General features: G+C 49.2%; 1 protein-coding gene across 11 annotated transcripts in view; it reads left to right on the top strand.

The window, feature by feature from the left end:
* Positions 1–18514, top strand: part of TCF3 (transcription factor 3) — an 89725-nt gene that overhangs the window by 62239 nt on the left and 8972 nt on the right. For 4 of the 11 annotated variants that reach the window (XM_083720407.1, XM_083720406.1, XM_083720405.1 and 1 more), the window contains exons 10-18: positions 745–884; positions 1636–1762; positions 4944–5002; positions 5146–5224; positions 6052–6125; positions 7473–7667; positions 8957–9086; positions 10484–10631; positions 12405–12643. In XM_083720407.1, coding sequence (XP_083576533.1) covers positions 745–884; positions 1636–1762; positions 4944–5002; positions 5146–5224; positions 6052–6125; positions 7473–7667; positions 8957–9086; positions 10484–10631; positions 12405–12643 — 1191 coding nt within the window. Of the gene's footprint in view, positions 1–744; positions 885–1635; positions 1763–4943; positions 5003–5145; positions 5225–6051; positions 6126–7472; positions 7668–8956; positions 9087–10483; positions 10647–12404; positions 12644–18514 lie in introns of all 11 variants that reach the window. The other 7 variants (XM_083720402.1, XM_083720401.1, XM_083720400.1 and 4 more) reach the window with 3 other exon arrangements.

Below are 18514 nucleotides of genomic sequence, written 5' to 3'. Positions count from 1 at the left end.
CTTTCTCTGTCTCTTTCTTTCTTTCTTTCTCTCTCTCTCTCTCTCTCTCTCTCTCTCTCTCTCTCTCTCTTTCTGGACTCAGCTACACAGCTGCAAGGAAAACACTTTAAATGTGTTGCAGAGCACAAAATACAAAAGCGACATTAGATGGTGAAAGCAAACTATGCCAAATTCAATGTACCTCAGGTTACATACGCTTCAGGTTACACACTCCGCTAACCCAGGTTAAGAACTTTGCTTCAGGATGAGAACAGAAATCGTGCTCTGGCGGCGTGGCAGCAGCAGGAGGCCCCATTAGCTAAAGTGGTGCTTCAGGTTAAGAACAGTTTCAGTTAAGTACGGACCTCCAGAACGAATTAAGTACTTAACCCCAGGTACCACTGTAATTTTCAAAACCTTTTTTTTTAAAGCATTTTCATGGAGAAAAAGAGGAACAAACATTTAATGAGGATTTCTTCCTCTCTCTGCCTCTCTCTCTCTGTGTGTGTGTCTCTGTCTCTTTCTATCTATCATCTATCTCTTTCTTTCTGGACTCAGCTACACAGCTGCAAGTAAAACGCTTTATAAACATGTTGCAAAGCGCAATATACAAATGCAACACTAGGGGGCAAGAGTGAGTTATGCCAAATTCAATGTATTTTTTCAAAATTAGTGAAATGTATAAATTTGAAAAGCATAAATGTTTAATTTTTTTTAACGGAGAGGAGAAAAGAAACCCTCTTTTATTTTGTCCTCGTCTTGCAGATGGACTTCACAACTCGGCGGACTTGTGGAATTCCTCAACCTCCATCAGCCAGTCTAATTACGGGGCCATCCTGGGAGCGTCATCCTCTCCTCTCCCGCAATCCGGCAACTTCAGCAGTCTTCATCAGCACGAAAGGATGGTAATGGCACAGATATGGGGGGGGGTATAGGGGTGCGGGTGGCGCTGTGGGTTAAACCACAGAGCCTAGGGCTTGCCGATCAGAAGGTTGGCGGTTCGAATCCCCGCAATTACGGGGTGAGCTCCCGTTGCTCAGTCCCTGTTCCTGCCAACCTAGCAGTTCGAAAGCACATCAAAGTAGATAAATAGGTACCGCTCCGGCGGGAAGGTAAACGGCATTTCCGTGCGCTGCTCTGGTTCGCCAGAAGCGGCTTCGTCCTGCTGGCCACATGACCCGGAAGCTGTACACCGGCTCCCTCGGCCAGGAAAGTGAGATGAGCGCCGCAACCCCAGAGTCGGCCACAACTGGACCTAATGGTCAGGGGTCCCTTTACCTTTACTAATAATAATAATAACAATTTATTATTTTTACCCCACCCATCTGGCTGGGTTTCTGGCGTCTCCCAACAGAATATTAAAAACGTGATAAAACTTCAAACATTAAAAACTTCCCTAAACAGGGCTGCCTTCAGATGTCTTCTAAACGTCTGGTAGTTGTTTATTTCCTTGACATCTGATGGGAGGGCGCCACCACCGAGAAGGCCCTCTGCCTGCTTCCCTGCAACCTCACTTCTCGCAGGGAGGGAACCGCCAGGAGGCCGTACGTACAAAATTTCCCAGCTATAGCCTGACGAAAATGATCGAATGGCAGCTAAAATGTCTGGGAATCTTCTGGGGCAATTTTACTAGTCGACTCCTTTGTCCCCTTGCAGAATTACCCCATGCATTCAGGAGAAGTGAACGGCGGACTCCCTTCGGTCTCGGGCTTTTCCTCGGCCTCCAACCAGTACGGAGTTTCCAGCCACACGCCCCCCATCAGTGGAACGGAGAGTGTCATGGGTTCGTATCCAAACCTTTTCCTTTTTATTTCATTTTTCCTTTTGTTGCTGATAATCGAGGATTGCGTTCCAGAAATTTGCAGGCCAAAGTTGGAGGCGCTCACATTTTTCGTGTGGCGTCTGTTGGAATCGTCCCTCGAGTCCAGATGAGGGCAAGACATTCAATCTTGCAAGAGTCAAAGTGCGTCTATATTTTATAATTGCTCGGTTATGCAGATAGGATGCCGGAGAGTCGAAGTGGGAAGGAAAATATTCATGCCACGGGCAAAATTTCCTTATTGCGGCCAAGTTGTTCCAACACTCAAGATCATTTAGGCGCTGACAAATTAGTCTGTTTGCTTTTCTAAAACCCAAAGTGAGTAGCTGTTGTGGTGATAAACCACAAGAGTGAAGTTTTTGATAGACCATTTTAGACCAGGCGCTTTTGGGATCTTAGACCAGGGGGGATTTGAGTTTAGGTGAAGCCAAGAGTTCAGTGTCCTGCGCCAGATCCATTTTTCTACTGAGGGGAGATTAGCCTCTAGGCGCAATGATGCGTTTGGGACACAGGGTGGGACAGAGAAAATTGGCTTTGGTTGGACCGCTTCCGTAGATCCCTTCTGACGCCTACCGTCGAATCATAGCGTCAGGATAAGGGACTCTCAGGATATCATCTGGTACCATCCAACATAGCTGTCAACTTTTCCCCTTTTAAAAGCAAAATTCCCTTATTCTGAATAGGATTCCTCGCAAGAAAAGGGGAAAGTTGACAGCTATGCAATCCGAAACCGGACCGGACCCTGCTTAGCACTGCTAATGTGCGCCGGCAAGTCTCGCGACCAGAAAACCAAATTTCATGGCTGCCCCGATGACCGCGAGGAATCGGGGAGGGGGCGGTTTATTTTCAAGGACCACGGGGGGGGGGGGTCCTCCACAGGTTTTGTTTTTCCCCCAAAAAAGTTATTGGTTTTCCAAAAAAAATTAAACAAACATACATACATCTTAACTGTACTTGATCCAATCTTAGTTACATTGTTAAGCAATCCCCTTGGCTGAATTTCAGTGTATATCACTGTAACCATTTTCCAAAACCAATTTTCTCATAAAATTAACTTAATCACTTAACATCTTTCTTTGTTTCCATTTTGACTTTAAACATATTATTCTCTAACATCGCATATTTAAATCCTAAGCTTATCTGATATTTGCAAGTTTTTTCCAATTGAGTTATCTTAGCATATTTGGATAAATAGTCTTTGAATTTCATCCATTCCTTCTGGTCCTCCTCCTCCTTCTGGTCTCGGACTCTTCCGGTCAGGTCGGCTAGCTCCGAAAAGTCCATCATCCTCATCTGCCATTCCTCCACTGTTGGGACTTCTTGTGTTTTCCAATTCTTGGCTAACAAAATTCTAGCTGCAGTTGTGGCACAGAAAAACAATCTAACATCTTTTGGGGGGCAATTATAAACCTAGGTTCCCCGCAGGTTTATTTCCCTTCCGTCACCTGTCTCAGGTGCAAAAAAACACACCCCTCTTCCGGCCTTTTCTTTCTGCCGGCACTCCGCCCCCCCACTCCCACCCCTCCCTTTCTCATCCTTTCCTGCTGGATGTAGGTTAATCTCTTGGGGAGTGTCGGAAAGCCATTAGTGCTACGGAAATAGATGCGTTTGGGTCTAAGCCGCTGTCTAGGGGCCGTCCGACACTAATGCCTCCCTCTTGTACGGCGGCTACAAGCACGCAGCCTCCCTGTGCTTAGGAACTGGAAACCGGTTTATTTTATATACCATAGTTTTTGCTCTGTAAGATGCACCGGACCATAAGATGCACCTAGTTTTAGAGGAGGAGAACAAGAAAAAAAATATTCTCTCCCTCTCCAGCAAAGTGGGAGGAGAAACAGAAGGTTTATTTTACATACCGTATTTTTCGCTCTGTAAGACGCACCCGGCGATAAGACGCACCTAGTTTTAGAGGAGGAGAACAAGAAAAAAAAATATTCTCTCCCTCTCCAGCAAAGCGGGAGGAAAAACGGAAAGTCTATTTTATATACCGTATTTTCCGCTCTATAAGATGCACGCACCCAGCCATAAGATGCACCTCGTTTTAGAGGAGGAGAACAAGAAAAAAAATATTCTCTCCATCTCTGCTCAGCCCCTCTCCTGTCTTCAGCGAAAGCTGCGCGAACTGCATTCGCTCCATAAGACGCACATACACATTTCCCCTTACTTTTTAGGAGGGGAAAAGTACATTTTATAAAACGAAAAATACGGTGTATATATAATATGATTTGTGCTTTCAGCACGCCTGTCTTTGCTACGGGGTAACCGGACGGCGTCTTTGCAGGGAGAGTGATGCATGTTTTTATTTTTGCACGGTGGAGTGTGCTTGTCTCTGAACGTGCAAATTCCACACACATACACAGACCCGAAAATAAAGAAGCAATCATGGGGCGAAATGCAAACTCGTTGCACAACATGAGGAGGAGGGGATTACTCGGAATGGGGCGGGAAGGGGCGTCGTGGTCGGATCAAGGCTCGGAAAGGCCAGGGGCTCTGTTGTGAGAAAACACACACACACACACACACACGGGTGAAGGGTCTGGAAACGCAGGACATGCTAATCTCCCTCACCCTGCAATGAACCTGTTGCAAAACCCCAGTGGCTATTAATCTCTCTCTTCTTCTCTTTTCTCGGCTTTTATTTTTGCATTTTCGGTTACGAACCTTCGTTTCTCTCCCTATAATATTCCATTGGCTCGACAACCGGTGCAACAACCTAATAACGATGGCGATTATCAATTGCAACTGTGAAACGTCTTTAGTTATTTCCTATCGCAAGAAGACCTATTTTCCCTCAACAACCTCCCTTTTTAGCCTGTGTGACACAGGTGTTCCTAAATCCGGTTCTCTTTAAAAAAATGCTTGGGGGGTACTCTCATTTTGACTCAAGAAAACCACCCTTTTATAGTTCAAATCGGGGGAAATAAATACAGTAAGTGGACAAAAGTACAGAGATTCACAAAACGATTAGGGGGATTCCCCCAGGAAAAAAAAAACACTGAATAAATCTATCCCTGCTTGAGTATTTAAAATGAATTGGGCCTGATCGAAGCAGCTGCCTCGGCTCCACATTTCTGCAGTCAATTCTCCTTTCGTGTGCGCGCTCGTTTTCCTCCTCCCTCACCCTCCTCCTTTCCTCTTGTGCCAGGTAACCGAGGAACCACTGCTGGAAGTTCAGGAGATGCGCTTGGGAAAGCATTGGCTTCGGTAAGTGCCCCTTTCCCGAAAATTTTAAGAGAAGCTTTCCCTTTTGGGGGGAATAAAAGGGCTCAACCCGTATTCTTTGCCTGGCTCCTGGAAAGAAGACAAAACCTTTTTGTTGTTGTTGATTTTGTTTCCCCCTTTTTCAGATCTACTCCCCAGATCACTCTAGCAATAATTTCTCTTCGAACCCATCTACACCGGTGGGCTCCCCTCAGGGAATAACAGGTGAGCTTTTTGCATTTATTTATTTTTGCAGGGGGGGGGGGTTTATGTAGCAACCCTAGAACAGAAGCAGGCTTTTTAAAAAGAAAAAGGCTATTGCAGTTGTACCTTGGTCCTCAAACTTAATCCGTTCCGGAGGTCCGTTCCGAAACCAAGGTGTGCTTTCCCATAGAAAGTCGTGCAAAACGGATTAATCCATTCCAGGCTTTTACAAACAACCCTTAAAACTGCAATTGCGCATGGATTTCGCTATCTGACGAGTCTGTCGATCCATAAAATAAACAGTGTACTGCAGTCATGCAATCAGTCCGCCAGTAGCTGAACTGGGTTCCACGCAGTCACAAAAAAAGAGCCGCAAAAACAGAAACGCAAATTAAAAAGCGAAAACAGACAGACCGCACTCAAATCGGAAGCCTAACACTCAAAACGGAGCATGTTCGGCTTCTGAAAAAAGTTCGCAAACCGGAACACTTCCTTCTGGGTTTGCAGTGTTTGGGTTCCAAGTTGTTTGAGTACCAAGGGACCGCTGTAATAGCTTTTTAGAAGGGGGACTTTGCTCAGGCAAAAAGTTCAGACCTGTTGGGTGCTGGCGTTCATTTTAATCTCCTCCCCCCCCCCATTAAATTTATTTCTTTTTGCATGATTTTACACTGTGGCTTTTGATTTATTATTTTGACCGACAATGTCGTGGCTTTGCTGTCTTCGCAAGTGGCCTGGGGGTTGCTTTTTAAAGTTTTAAGTGTTTTACGAAAGAAAGAAATCTCGCCAGCATCCTCCGTGTTTTGTCCTGGGCCCCTGGCACCAATTTTCTTTTTTCCCTTCTACCCTAGGTTCTTCGCAGTGGCCCCGGGCTGGCGGACAAGGTGCCTTATCCCCAGGCTATGAAGGGACACTTCATACTTTGGTAAGATTCCTTCCGCTTCCGGAAAAGGGAGTTCGTGACGTGATTCGTAGACTCCTAGAATCGTAAAGTTGGTCATCCGGTCCAAACCCACTCTGATGAAGGAATAATAATAATAATAATAATAATAATAATAATACCTGTATTTTTCGCTCTATAAGACGCACCAGACCACAAGACGCACCTAGTTTTTGGAGGAGGAAAACAAGAAAAAAAATATTCTGAATCTCAGAAGCCAGAACAGCAAGAGGGATCGCTGCACAGTGAAAGCAGCAATCCCTCTTGCTGTTCTGGCTTCTGGGATAGCTGCGCAGCCTGCATTCGCTCCATAAGACGCACACACATTTCCCCTTACTTTTGAGGAGGGGAAAAGTGAGTCTTATAGAGCAAAAAATACGGTAATTTATTATTTATACCCTGCCCATCTGGGTGGGTGGGTGTGGGGGACTCCCTGGTCCTGAATGGGGTAACTGTGCCCCCCGAGAACCAGGTGTGCAGCCTGGGAGTCATTTTGGACTCACAGCTGTCCATGGAGGCGCAGGTCAGTTCTGTGTCCAGGGCAGCTCCATCTGATACACAGGATGAGACCCTCCCTGCCCACAGACTGTCTGGCCAGAGTGGTTATCTCTTGCTTGGACTACTGCCATGCGCTCTACGTGGGGCCACCTTTGAAGGTGACCCGGAAACTGCAATTAATCCAGAATGCGGCAACCAGACTGGTGACTGGGAGCAGCTGCCAAGACCACATAACACCGGTCCTGAAAGACCTACATTGGCTCCCAGGACGTTTCCGTTCACAATTCAAAGTGTTAGTGCTGACCTTTCAGTCCCTAAATGGCCTCGGCCCAGTAGACCTGAAGGAGCGTCTCCACCCCGGACACCGGGGTCCATCTCCCAAGGACCTTCTGGTGGTTCCCTCCCTGGAAGAAGTGAGGTTGCAGGGAACCAGGCAGAGGGCCTTCTTGGTGGTGGCGCCCTCCCGTCAGATGTCAAGGAAATAAACAACCTATCTGACTTTTAGAAGACATCTGAAGGCAGCCCTGTTTAGGGAAGCTTTTAATGTTTAATAGATTATTGTATTTTAATATTTTGCTGGGAGCTGCCCAGAGTGGTTGGGGAAATTTATTATTATTATTATTATTATTATTATTATTATTATTATTATTATTACCCCCTGCAATGCAGCAATCTCCACTGAGAGATGGGCACCCACCCTCTGCTTAAAAACCCCCACCACGTTGAGTCAGAATCTCCTTCCTCGTCCCTTGGAGCCATGGGTTCGAGTCCTACCCTCCGGAGCAAGGAGGAAACCAGCTTGGCTGACACCCTTCCTCGTTTCTCTCCCCCCAGCAAAACAAGATGGAAGACCACTTGGACGAAGCCATCCACGTCCTCCGGAACCACGCGGTGGGGCAGAGCAACCACAGGGATATCCACGACTTGCTGGCGTCGGCGGCGTCGGCTCATGGCACCACGGTGGGCAGCCTCAGCCAATCCTTCCCTCCCGCCTCTGTGTTGCCAATCGCCAATCGGCACTCAAATCTGGTAAGGGGCGAGGCGAGGCTGCCAGCCTATCCTTTTGCTGTTTCGAAAGCTCTTGCGGGGGATTTCCGATATATGATAATATTTTATTCTCTCTTTTTCCCCTGTAATGAAAGTTGGGTTGCTCAAACCGTTATACAGTGGTCCCCTGGTTCTCAAACTTAATCCGTTCCAAAACCAAAGCGTTCCAAACCCAAGGCAGCACTTCCCCACAGAAAGTAACGCAGTACGGATTGTTCCGTTCCAGACTTTTAGAAACAACCCCGAAAACAGCAATCGAACATGGATTCCGGTTCCAAAAGCAAAGCGTTCCAAAACTGAGGCAGCGCTTTCCCATAGAAAGTCATGCAAAACGGATTAATCCGTTCCAGGCTTTTAAAAACAAAGCAATTGAAAATTGATTTTGCTATCTAACGAGACCATTGATCCACAAAAGGAAAGCAATAATCAGTGCGCTGTACTATAAAATAAATAAGACAGTATTGTAGATGATAAAAATTAAAATTACATTTTTTTTCTCTTTACCTGCACTGATGACAGTCGTTGCTTGGATGGGGGGCTTTTATCCATTTCCGCAGTCACAAAATCAGGAGCTGAACTGAGTTCCACAGTGTCACAAAAACAAACGAACCGAAAAAGCCTCAAAAACAAAAACGCAAAATAAAGAGCAAAAACAAAAGCTCCAAACCTCATCCATTCCAGAAGTCCGTTTGACTTCTGAAATGTTCGGAAACCGAGGGGCGGCTTCTGATTGAAACAAGAGCCAACAGCTGCGTCGGACGTCCGCTTTCCGAAAAACGTTCGAAAACCAGAATACTCACATCTGGGTTTTTGGCACTTGAGAACCAAGGTCCCACTGTCACGAAATGTGTAAACTTGAGAAGTATAAATTTGTTGTTTAGTCATGTCCGCCTCTTCGTGACCCCCTGGACCAGAGCACGCCAGGCCCTCCTGTCTCCCACTGCCTCCCGCAGTTTGGTCAAACTCATGTTCGTAGCTTCAAGAACACTGTCCCACCATCTCGTCTTCTGTCGTCCCCTTCTCCTTGCGCCCTCCATCTTTCCCAACATCACGGTCTTTTCCAGGGAGTCTTCTCTTCTCATGAAGTGGCCAAAGTCTTGGAGCCTCAGCTTCAGGATCTGTCCTTCCAGTGAGCACGCAGGGCTGATTTCCGTCTGAATGGAGATGTTGGATCTTCTTGCAGTCCATGGGACTCTCAAGGGACTCTCAGCTTCGTATAAATAAAAACAATTTTAAAAAAATAACGCGTGGCTCTCCCTTTGCTCTTTCAGGTGGCGGGGGGCCATTCGGAAGACGGGATTCCCAGCAACCCCAGTCTCCTCCACAATCACGTCCCTCTCCCAGCCCAGCCCAGCTCGCTCCCGGATCTCAACAGAGGCCAGTCTTCAGATGCCTTCAGCGGTAAGGTTGAGTGGCGGGTTTTGCCACACCATCCTCTTTCCTCCCCACGGGGCTCAAAAGTCCCGGCGTCCTTGCCGGGGCAACGGAGGGCATCTATCTGAACCCCCTTGAATTGCAGGGATCGCAGCTAAATCAGCGTTCTGGTCCAGGAGGACCGTTAGGGCGGGCGATATATTGTTCAAACGTTGGCCGGAATTCACCAGGCATGTTTTGCACACCGGGTGAAGATGCCCAGGTGGTGCTGTGGGTTAAACCACAGAGCCTAGGACTTGCCGATCAGAAGATTGGCGGTTCGAATCCCCGCAATGACGGGGTGAGCTCCCATTGCTCAGTCCCTGCTCCTGCCAACCTGGCAGTTTGAAAGCACCTCAAAGTGCAAGTAGATCAATAGGTACCGCTCCAGCGGGAAGGTAAACGGTGTTTCCGTGCGCTGCTCTGGTTCGCCAGAAGCGGCTTAGTCATGCTGGCCACATGACCTGGAAGCTGGACGCCGGCTCCCTCGGCCAATAAAGCGAGATGAGCGCCGCAACCCCAGAGTCGGCCACGACTGGACCTAATGGTCAGGGGTCCCTTTACCTTTACCTTTTAAGCTCCAGCTGTCCTTTGTGCACAACAAATTGCCACTGTTTTTTGTGTTGAATATATGTTGTATGGTCATTGATGGACCTAATGGGAATCTCAAGCCATATATAGAAAGGAGCAAACCGGTGATATTTTAGGGAGCAGGCTAGCAGGCGGGGGCAATTTCTTACCTCCTAGGAGCCCACACAACACAAAACACTGTTGCTGTAAGTAGGTTTTATTCTATTTGTTTTTTATCTTATATTTTGGAAATGTACACCCAGTGGTATTTTCCTTTGAATTTTTTGGGGAGAGAGCGGGGCTATAGCTTGTTTAGCTTACACGTAAATGCAGCACTCTTCGTAGCTCCATCCTTATTTCGGACGTCATGATACATCAGTATGTCACGATATATCAGTATATCGTGAGGCTGGGCGAACACACAGAGGTTTATTGCGGTCCCTAGACCCCAAACGCATTATGTACAGCAGTGGTGGCCAAACTTGGCCGTCCAGCTGTTTTGGGACTACAATTCCCATCATCCCTGAGCACTGGTCCTGTTAGCTAGGGATGATCGGAGTTGTAGTCCCAAAACAGCTGGACGGCCAAGTTTGGCCACCACTGATGTACAGGGTTTTGTTAGCCCTTCCAACGCTACGATTCTCCGACATCCATCCCTGTTAACCCATTGAAACAAAAGTTTCTGGTTTGGAGGGAGAAATTTCGTAAAGAAAGGCAAATTTCTAGCTCTTGCACTGCAGCAGACGCGCCGAGATCTTGAAGGCTCCGATCCCCTGCCTTGTCTCTCACTTTTGCCCGTCTGACTCCCTCTTTAGGCTTGACGGGGGGCCTGGGACGGGCCAGCGTCTCGTCCGGCACCAGTGAGATCAAGCGGGAGGACAAGGAAGACGACGAGAACACGTCGGTGGCCGACAACTCGGAGGAGGAGAAGAAGGAGCTGAAGGCGTCGCGGAACCGAACAAGGTGCTCGTTGAACAGGTCTCAGCCCTTTCTCTGTTCCCTTTCCAGGGGGGTGGCAGCGCGGGGAGACCCCCAGGATCCTAGGTCTTTGGGGCGGCCGGGCAGCAAAGCCCCTTGACAGACAGGAGGTCAGGGTGGACAACAACTTGGTGAGCAGGGATGGAAAAGTGAGGAAACCAGCTCGCTTCCAACACCCCCAGGAGAGACTCGCTTTTTTGGGAAAAGGGGAAGAGCAGCGTCACCTTCCGAGCTTTCTAGGGGTGATGGCGTTTTGCTGACGAACCTATAGATGTTTGCATGGACGTCATGTGTGTGTTCAAAATTTGCCTGTGTCCGTGTTTTGTATTTTGCTCCCTGCTCACGGGCGGTTTGGGTAGGGTGGCAAAAAGGCCCTGCATTCGTCGCCGCAGCCGCGAGCTCAGTGGTTTCCAAACTGTGTCCCGGGAGTAACTGCCCCGTCTCCTGTCCCAGGGGGGAATTCTAGGGTGGATGGAAGAGCTGTCAACGTTTCCCTTTTTTTAAGGGAAATCCCTTTATTCCGAATAGGATTCCTCGCAAGAAAAGGGGAAAGTGGACAGCTGTTGGAAGAGCCTTTCCGCTGGTGGGAATCAGATTTTCCGGACTCTTCATCCAAAGCAAACACCCCCCTCTTCCGAGCATCTCCCGGGGGCTTTTTGGGGGTGGGCGCGGACCATAAATAAGCTTTGTTGTACTAGCCAGAGGCCATGGCAAAACCATACAAACCCTATCAGAAAAAAACGGTATTTTGCGCTCTATAAGACGCACCTAGTTTTTGGAGGAGGAAAACAAGAAAAAAAAATATTCTGAATCTCAGAAGCCAGAGCAGCAAGAGGGATCGCTGCGCAGTGAAAGCAGCAATCCCTCTTGCTGTTCTGGCTTCTGGGATAGCTGCACAGCCTGCATTCGCTCCATAAGAGGCACACACGTTTCCCCTTACTTTTTAGGAGGGAAAAAGTGAGTCTTACAGAGCAAAAAATACGGTAAATACTTCTACAGTTGTACCTTGGTTCCCAAACGCCGAGCAACCCAAACATTTCGCCTCCCGAAACACCGCAAACCTGGAAGTGAGTGTTCCGGTTTGCAAATGTTCTTTGGGATCCAAACATCTGACGCCGCTTCCGATTGGCCGCAGGAGCATCCCGCAGCCAATCGGAAGCCACTCCTCAGTTTTTGGGGGCCCAGCGGACTTGTGGGATGGGTTCCGTTTGAGAAACGAGGTACGGCTGTACACAAAACCCACCAAATATCATAAAACGCAGGCTCACGCATAAATTGGAGGGTTCTCCTATTGTGTACATAGCTACATAGGCCATGACGAGGTTAAATCCCACAAAGGATTCTTAAATCAGATTGTGAGAAGGGCATCCTATGAAGTGTGGGAGAGGAGTAAAAAAAAATAAGTAGTGACCAAAACACCATGGGGGGAAATCTATGGCGTTTGGTTTACTGCAATTTTGCCCAGTCAGCTTCTTCCTTTCAGGGGGGCGGTGAATTTCGGGGACACACTTTGCAAACCATCCGGCCCTGGAAAGTGTGGTCGGTGGGTGGGAAATGTTGGGTTTACGGTCATTCCAGTTATTGCAAAAAAGATATATAATATTATTGTGGCGGGTGGTGGGTTTCCCTGTGTGTTTTGTGCATCCCCGTTCCCCCTATTTGTGCACGATGTGTTCCGGTGCCGAGGTGTGCCCGCATGGAAAAAAAATGCCCCCCACCCACCCACCCCCTTGTCTCCTTCTCCTTTCCAACCATCAGTCAAGATGAGGAAGAGGATGATGACCTCCTTCCCCCAGAGCAAAAAGCCGAGCGCGAGAAAGAGAGAAGGGTGGCTAATAACGCCCGAGAGCGCCTCCGCGTCCGCGACATCAACGAGGCTTTTAAAGAGCTGGGGCGCATGTGTCAGCTCCACCTAAACAGCGAAAAGCCACAGACCAAACTGCTCATTCTACACCAGGCCGTCTCGGTTATCCTGAATCTGGAACAACAAGTTAGAGGTCAGTGGAAGCTTCCGATGTGGTGACGTTTTCCGAGCGGCAAGGGGCTGTCTGTCTCGTCTTCCCGAATCCGTCCCTGGCGCACCTCTCCGAATCCTGCTGACGTTCTCCCCCTCGCCTCCCAACCCCTTGAAACTCTCACGCCTTTTTTTTTTTTTTTTTGCCGTTTTGGGGTCTCTGTTGTCGTGGGGTTTTAGCGGGTCGTTGTCATCATTTTGCTTCTCTCTGCTGCCTTTTCGCACCCCTCGCTTTTCCCGTTTTTGTTTTCCCACGCCGGAAAGAAGGGAAAGCAAAGGTTGCGCTTCCTGCATGCCGTCAGCCATCGCGCCTCTGCCAGGGGGGCTTCCGCATTTATCATTTTCTTCTGTCCCAAACTGCTACACACAGCTACAGTCTGAATCCTTCCACCACCCCAACCGTTGCAAAATCGGGTTGATCAATCAACATTTGCAGGCTTGCAAAGGTTTGCAAACCAAGCGGTTCCCCCAAAATTCAGCTGAAAATGCCTGTTGCAAACCCCTGAAGAACACTGCAGATTTTGATAATAAACCTGATTTGCAAAGGAGAGGGTGAAAAGCTGTAGCGCTAAAGGGCAGCTCTTTGGGGCTCTAAATTGCTGCGTATCAAAGACGGGAGGTGTTTTTTATTTTTTGTTTTTCCAGAGAAGCGGAAAGATCATGTAGGTTATACGCAGATCCCACCAGACGCCTTTCCAGCAAATCCTATGTATTTTCCAAAAAAAACTGTTGGCTTTTTTCATCCAATTTTTGCACGGGGCGGGGGCTTGCTTTTAAAGAAATGCCGTATTTTTCGCTCTACAAGACGCACCAGACCACAAGACACACCTAGTTTTTGGAGGAGGAAAACAAGAAAAAACATATTCTGAATCTCAGCAGCCAGAACAGCAAGAGGGATCGCTGCGCAGCGAAAGCAGCAATCCCTCTTGCTGTTCTGGCTTCTGGGATAGCTGCGCAGCCTGCATTCGCTCCATAAGACGCACACACATTTCCCCTTACTTTTGAGGAGGGGAAAAGTGAGTCTTATAGAGCAAAAAATACGGTACTTAATTGTGTTTCTTGCCTTGTGGCAGTGAGTTTCAAGACCAGCTCCTTTGCATAGCCTGCTGTTCCTTATGATACTGGGGATAGGAATAAATAATAAAATTATTTCCATCCCTTGTGACTTTCAGACTCAGAGGATGGAGTAGGGCTGCCCCCTTACTAGAGTGCCCTTCACTGAACTTTGGAGATTTGCTGAGCTTCAGGGGGGCTGCAGGAAGCACGCCACAAATTTAATACAGTGGTGCCTCGCAAGACGAAATTAATTCGTTCCGCAAGTTTTTTCTTCTTGCGAGTTTTTCGTCTTGCGAAGCACGGTTTCCCATAGGAATGCATTGAAAATCAATTAATGCGTTCCTATGGAGACCGCTTGCCAGGCTGGCGGTGCGGAGAAGGGCTATTCTCCCCACCGCAAGCCTTCAGGACAGGTACGGGAACAGAGGGGAAGGCGCGCAGCGCTTCTCCTCTATTCCCGGGGCTTGCGGTGGGAGGAGGGTTTTTCCTCCCCACCGCCAACATTCAGAACAGCATTCTGAATGTTGGCGGTGGGAAGGAAAACCCTCCTCCCACCGCAAGTCTTCAGGACAGCCTTCCGAAGCCTGGCGCGGGGAGAAGGGCTCTCGGCCCCACCGCCAGCCTTCAGAGCAGCTTTTCGAAGGCTGGCGGGGGGAGAAGGGCTCTCCGCCCCACCGCCAGCCTTCGGAGGAGGTCCGAGGACAGTGGGGAAAATGCGCTGCGCTTCCCCGCTGTCCCGGAGATTTCCCTATGGGTTTTCGTCTTGCGAAGCAAGCCCATAGGGAAATTCGTTTTGCGAAGCGCCTCCAAAACGGAAAACCCTTTCGTCTAGCGGGTTTTCCGTCTTGCGAGGCGTTCGTCTTGCGGGGCACCACTGTAAATACAAATTTGATCAACGACCATGCTAATCCAAACAAGTTCTCCCGTCCGCACGAGGATTTCCTCTTGTGGGGTGAAACTTCCCCGTCCTCCCTCTGTACCCTGCAGAGTTAGGGGAACCCCCTGCAAAAAATTTGGGTGTGTGTGCGAGAGGGAAAGATCCATTGCGTGAGAGGAGACCTATTCACACGTGGGATCCCCTGTGTTGCGGGAAAGCCGCTCGCTCTGAGCTTTGCTGGGTTTTTGCTTTTAAAAATAATAATAATAATTTATTATTCATACCCCACCCATCTGGCTCCGCTTCCCCAGCCACTCTGGGTGGCTTCCAACCAAATATTAAAATACAGGAATACTTCAAACATTAAAACAAGTCATAGCGGGCGCTGCCACATCTTACACCAACGAAAGATGCTCTGGAGAGATGAGCCTGGTCTTTTATTATTACAGCCGTACCTTGGTTCTTGAACATGTGTTCCGGAACTCCGTTTTATGTCCGGAAACCAGGGCGCAGCTTCTGATTGGCTGTGGCAGCTTCCTGCAGCCAATTGGAAGCCACGCCGGACGTTCGGATCCCAAAGAACGTTTGCAAACACTCACTTCCGGCTTTGCGGCGTTCGGGAGCCAAAACGTCCCGACTGCCGAGGCGTTCGGAGTCCAAGGTACGGCTGTATTTTGAAAACCACCCCTCTCTCTCTCTGCAACCTTTGTCCCTCCGTCTCCCAGCTGCCAAGTTAGAGATGAAATCATCTGCGCAGAGATAGTTGGGGAGCCGGGCAGGGTAGCTTGGCCAGAGGCAAAAACGCGTGCCCACTTCTCTGCCAGGCGGGCACCCGCGGAAGAGAGTCGGGCTGCTTTCCCTTCCTCTCTGCAAATGTCTTTTCCCCCTGCTTGGCCGTGCATGAAAGCACTTAACTTTTCCTTCCTCGCAATCTGCGAAATGGGTGCATCTTGAGTTCAATGCAGTTTCCTCTTTGACAGAGGTGGGCGGGCAGGGGGGGCAGTGCCTGGTTTTCATCCGTACAGAACCTGTGGCCCGTTCTTCTGTTCTGTTCCTTCTCCCCCTTCCATTCTGGAGCTTCCTTTAATTTCCCCTTTTCGTCTGCTGCGACATGTATAACTCTTTTATTTTGTTTCCCCTGGTCTCTTTCTCTCATGTATACGCTTCGTTTGCTGCCGCCACCCTCTCTGCCACCCCCTCTCTGCTTTCCTACAGACAGACCCCAGCCGTGACCCCCTCGGTGGTTCCAACCCTGTACCTTGTACTTGCTGCGTCCTTAGAGAGACAGGAAAACCCAGGCGGGCAGCAGCGGGGTGGGGGAAGGAATAGCCTACTAGCAGAAAGGCAGGCGCACCCTCCCCGAATCTTAAAGTCTCTGGCGCACCTCCTTTTTAAAGTTATTATTTCGCCACGTTCCCGAAGGCGACGCGTTTGGGACGGGTCGGCCGCTGGCATCCCCCAAGCCGAAACCCGGCCAGCTGAAGAGCTCTCTGATTTGGCCCACTGTCTGGCTGTAGCCTTTTGGTGCAGACGGGTCGCCTGTGGAATCGTAGATGTGGGAGGGGGGTCCCTAAGGATCATCCAGTCCAATCCCCCGCAACGCGGTTGTCCCAAATGTCATGCCCTCAAGATAGAGGCGGGCTTTTGAAGTCCAGACACAGGCAGGCAGCCCCGGTCGAAGGAGCAGCTTTCCCTATGAACACAAAAGAAGGGGATGAAGGGAATGTCTCTCTTTAGAAGGCCACGTACATGTTTAGAAAATCACATTGCACTGTGTTGGGTGGGTGTGTCTCCTGAGCATGTGCAGAGTGTAGGAAGGACTGGGTTGCCAGTCCTGTTCTTGCAGGTGCCCCAAAGTGAACAGCCCCCTGAGTTTGACAACAAATCTCTCCATCTGCTCTCCACAACTGGCAAAACTGCCTCCGATACTGGAAGAAATAGACAGCCGGCGTAACTCCTAGTTATCAATAGCCTTATAAGAACACCAAGGACGCGGGTGGTGTTGTGGTCTAAACCACAGAGCCTCTTGGGCTTGGGTTTGAATCCCGACTCCCGTTGCTCGGTCCCTGCTCCTGCCAACCTAGCAGTTCAAAAGCACACCAGCGCTAGTAGATAAATAGGTACCACTCCAGCGGGTTAGGTAAACGGCATTTTTGTGCGCTCTGGTTTCCGTCATGCGCCAGAAGCGGTTTAGTCCCGCTGGCCACACGACCCAGAAAGCTGTCGGCGGACAAACGCCGGCTCCCTCGGAGATGAGCGCCACAACCCCAGAGTCGCCTTGGGCTGGACTTAACCGTCCAGGGGTCCTTTACCTTTTTATAAGAAGATCAGGAGCGATCTGTAAGCAGTGTCAGACCCAAGACCCGTCCATCTGCTGGGATAGCTCAGTCGGCAAAGCACGGGGCTCGTAATCTCAGGTCCACAGGTTTTCTAATAATAATAATTAAAAAAACTTGTCTGGGGTAGCTCATCCCAAAGACTAGTTAGCTATGTCGCTACGTGGAGAATTGCTTCCTTTTCTCCGAATCTCCCAGCATCCAGCTTTCTGGGGAACAGACGCAGAAGGTCCGTTCTTGCTTGCAGAAGCTCGCAGGTTCGATTCCCTGCTGGGGGCTGGCACATACTTCCTCTCTGAAACCCTGAACGATTGCTGCCAGTCTGTGCAGACGATACTGGTCTCGATTTGCCGATGGTGGAAGGTAGTTTTCTAAGGTTCGCCGGATGACCCCTGTCACTTTGGTAGCCACAGAAAGACTTAATCATTTTCTCCACCTGCTGCGTAACTTTAAAAATGAATCGCAGCCTTTTTTTTATTTTTTAAAAAGCATGCATCGCTCACCTTTCCCCTGGAAATAAAGGGAAACGTTAAGATTCCAAGTGTTTCAAAACCACCGCGTTCTCTTTAATAATACAATGTTTATCCTACTTCCAAGTCGACTTCAAATTAACTGGTTTCGTGGACTTGCTTCCTGCCCCCAACCTCCCCAGTGTTTTCGTTCGAACCCTTTTCCGGTGCCTTATATACAGCGGTACCTCGGCTTCCGAAAGTCATCTGTTCTGGAAGACCGTTTGGGTTCCAAAACTCGACACGGGAAGCCGCAAAACGGAAAACTCAACGGAAGTTTGACTTCCTATGCATGTTCGAAAACGAAATTGTTTGCTTCCGGGTTTACAGCATTCGGGTTCCAAAACGTTCATCAACGGAGACTATTGGAAACTGAGGCATCACTGTATATATCAAACTCTCGTCTAATATACCCCTCTAATATTTCCCCTCCACTGCTTCTGTCTCAATTCCTGCTTCAGGTTTTGGGTTGTTTTTCCCCCCCCCCAACAGTCCCTCCCACCAAATAAACCAGGGGGACTCCGAAACAGCGCTGGTTCTGAGTCCGATGTCGGCACGGGTCAGAACTTTGTGCCGTGTCCAAATTCAGGTCCCGCCCCCCCCATCAAGTCCCAGCTGCCCCCCAATGCAATATGAACTTCCTAGTCCAGCTCCCAATAGACTGTGATCTACTCGCAGTATAAAAAAATCTAGCAGCGATCTACCCATTGTCGTTGGATGGGCCAAAGTTGTTGCGCATTTCTGGGGAAAGGCAAAGTTGTTGTTGAGCTTTAAGCCACAGTTGTTCAGCTTCCTCCCCCCTTTTTTGGGGGGGAGATCTCTGAGGGGGTCAAGGGTTTACCAGGAACACCCCGCGATTTTTCAGTAGATCACGATCCACCTGTTGGGCATGCCTGTCCCAGGCCAACGCAGAAGGCGGCTTTGAGCGAAAATTTGCAAGCATGCAAACCGCATGGACAGGACGTGGGTGGCGCTGGGGGTTAAACCACTGAGCCTCTTGGGCTTGCCGATCAGAAGGTCGGCGGTTCGAATCCCCACAATGACGGGGTGAGGTCCTGTAGCTCAGTCCCTGCTCC

This window comes from Podarcis gaigeae (assembly GCF_964106915.1).
Source record: "Podarcis gaigeae genome assembly, chromosome: 18".
NCBI classification, from domain to species: Eukaryota; Metazoa; Chordata; class Lepidosauria; order Squamata; family Lacertidae; genus Podarcis; species Podarcis gaigeae.
This window is presented reverse-complemented; position numbering and strand designations above follow the sequence as displayed.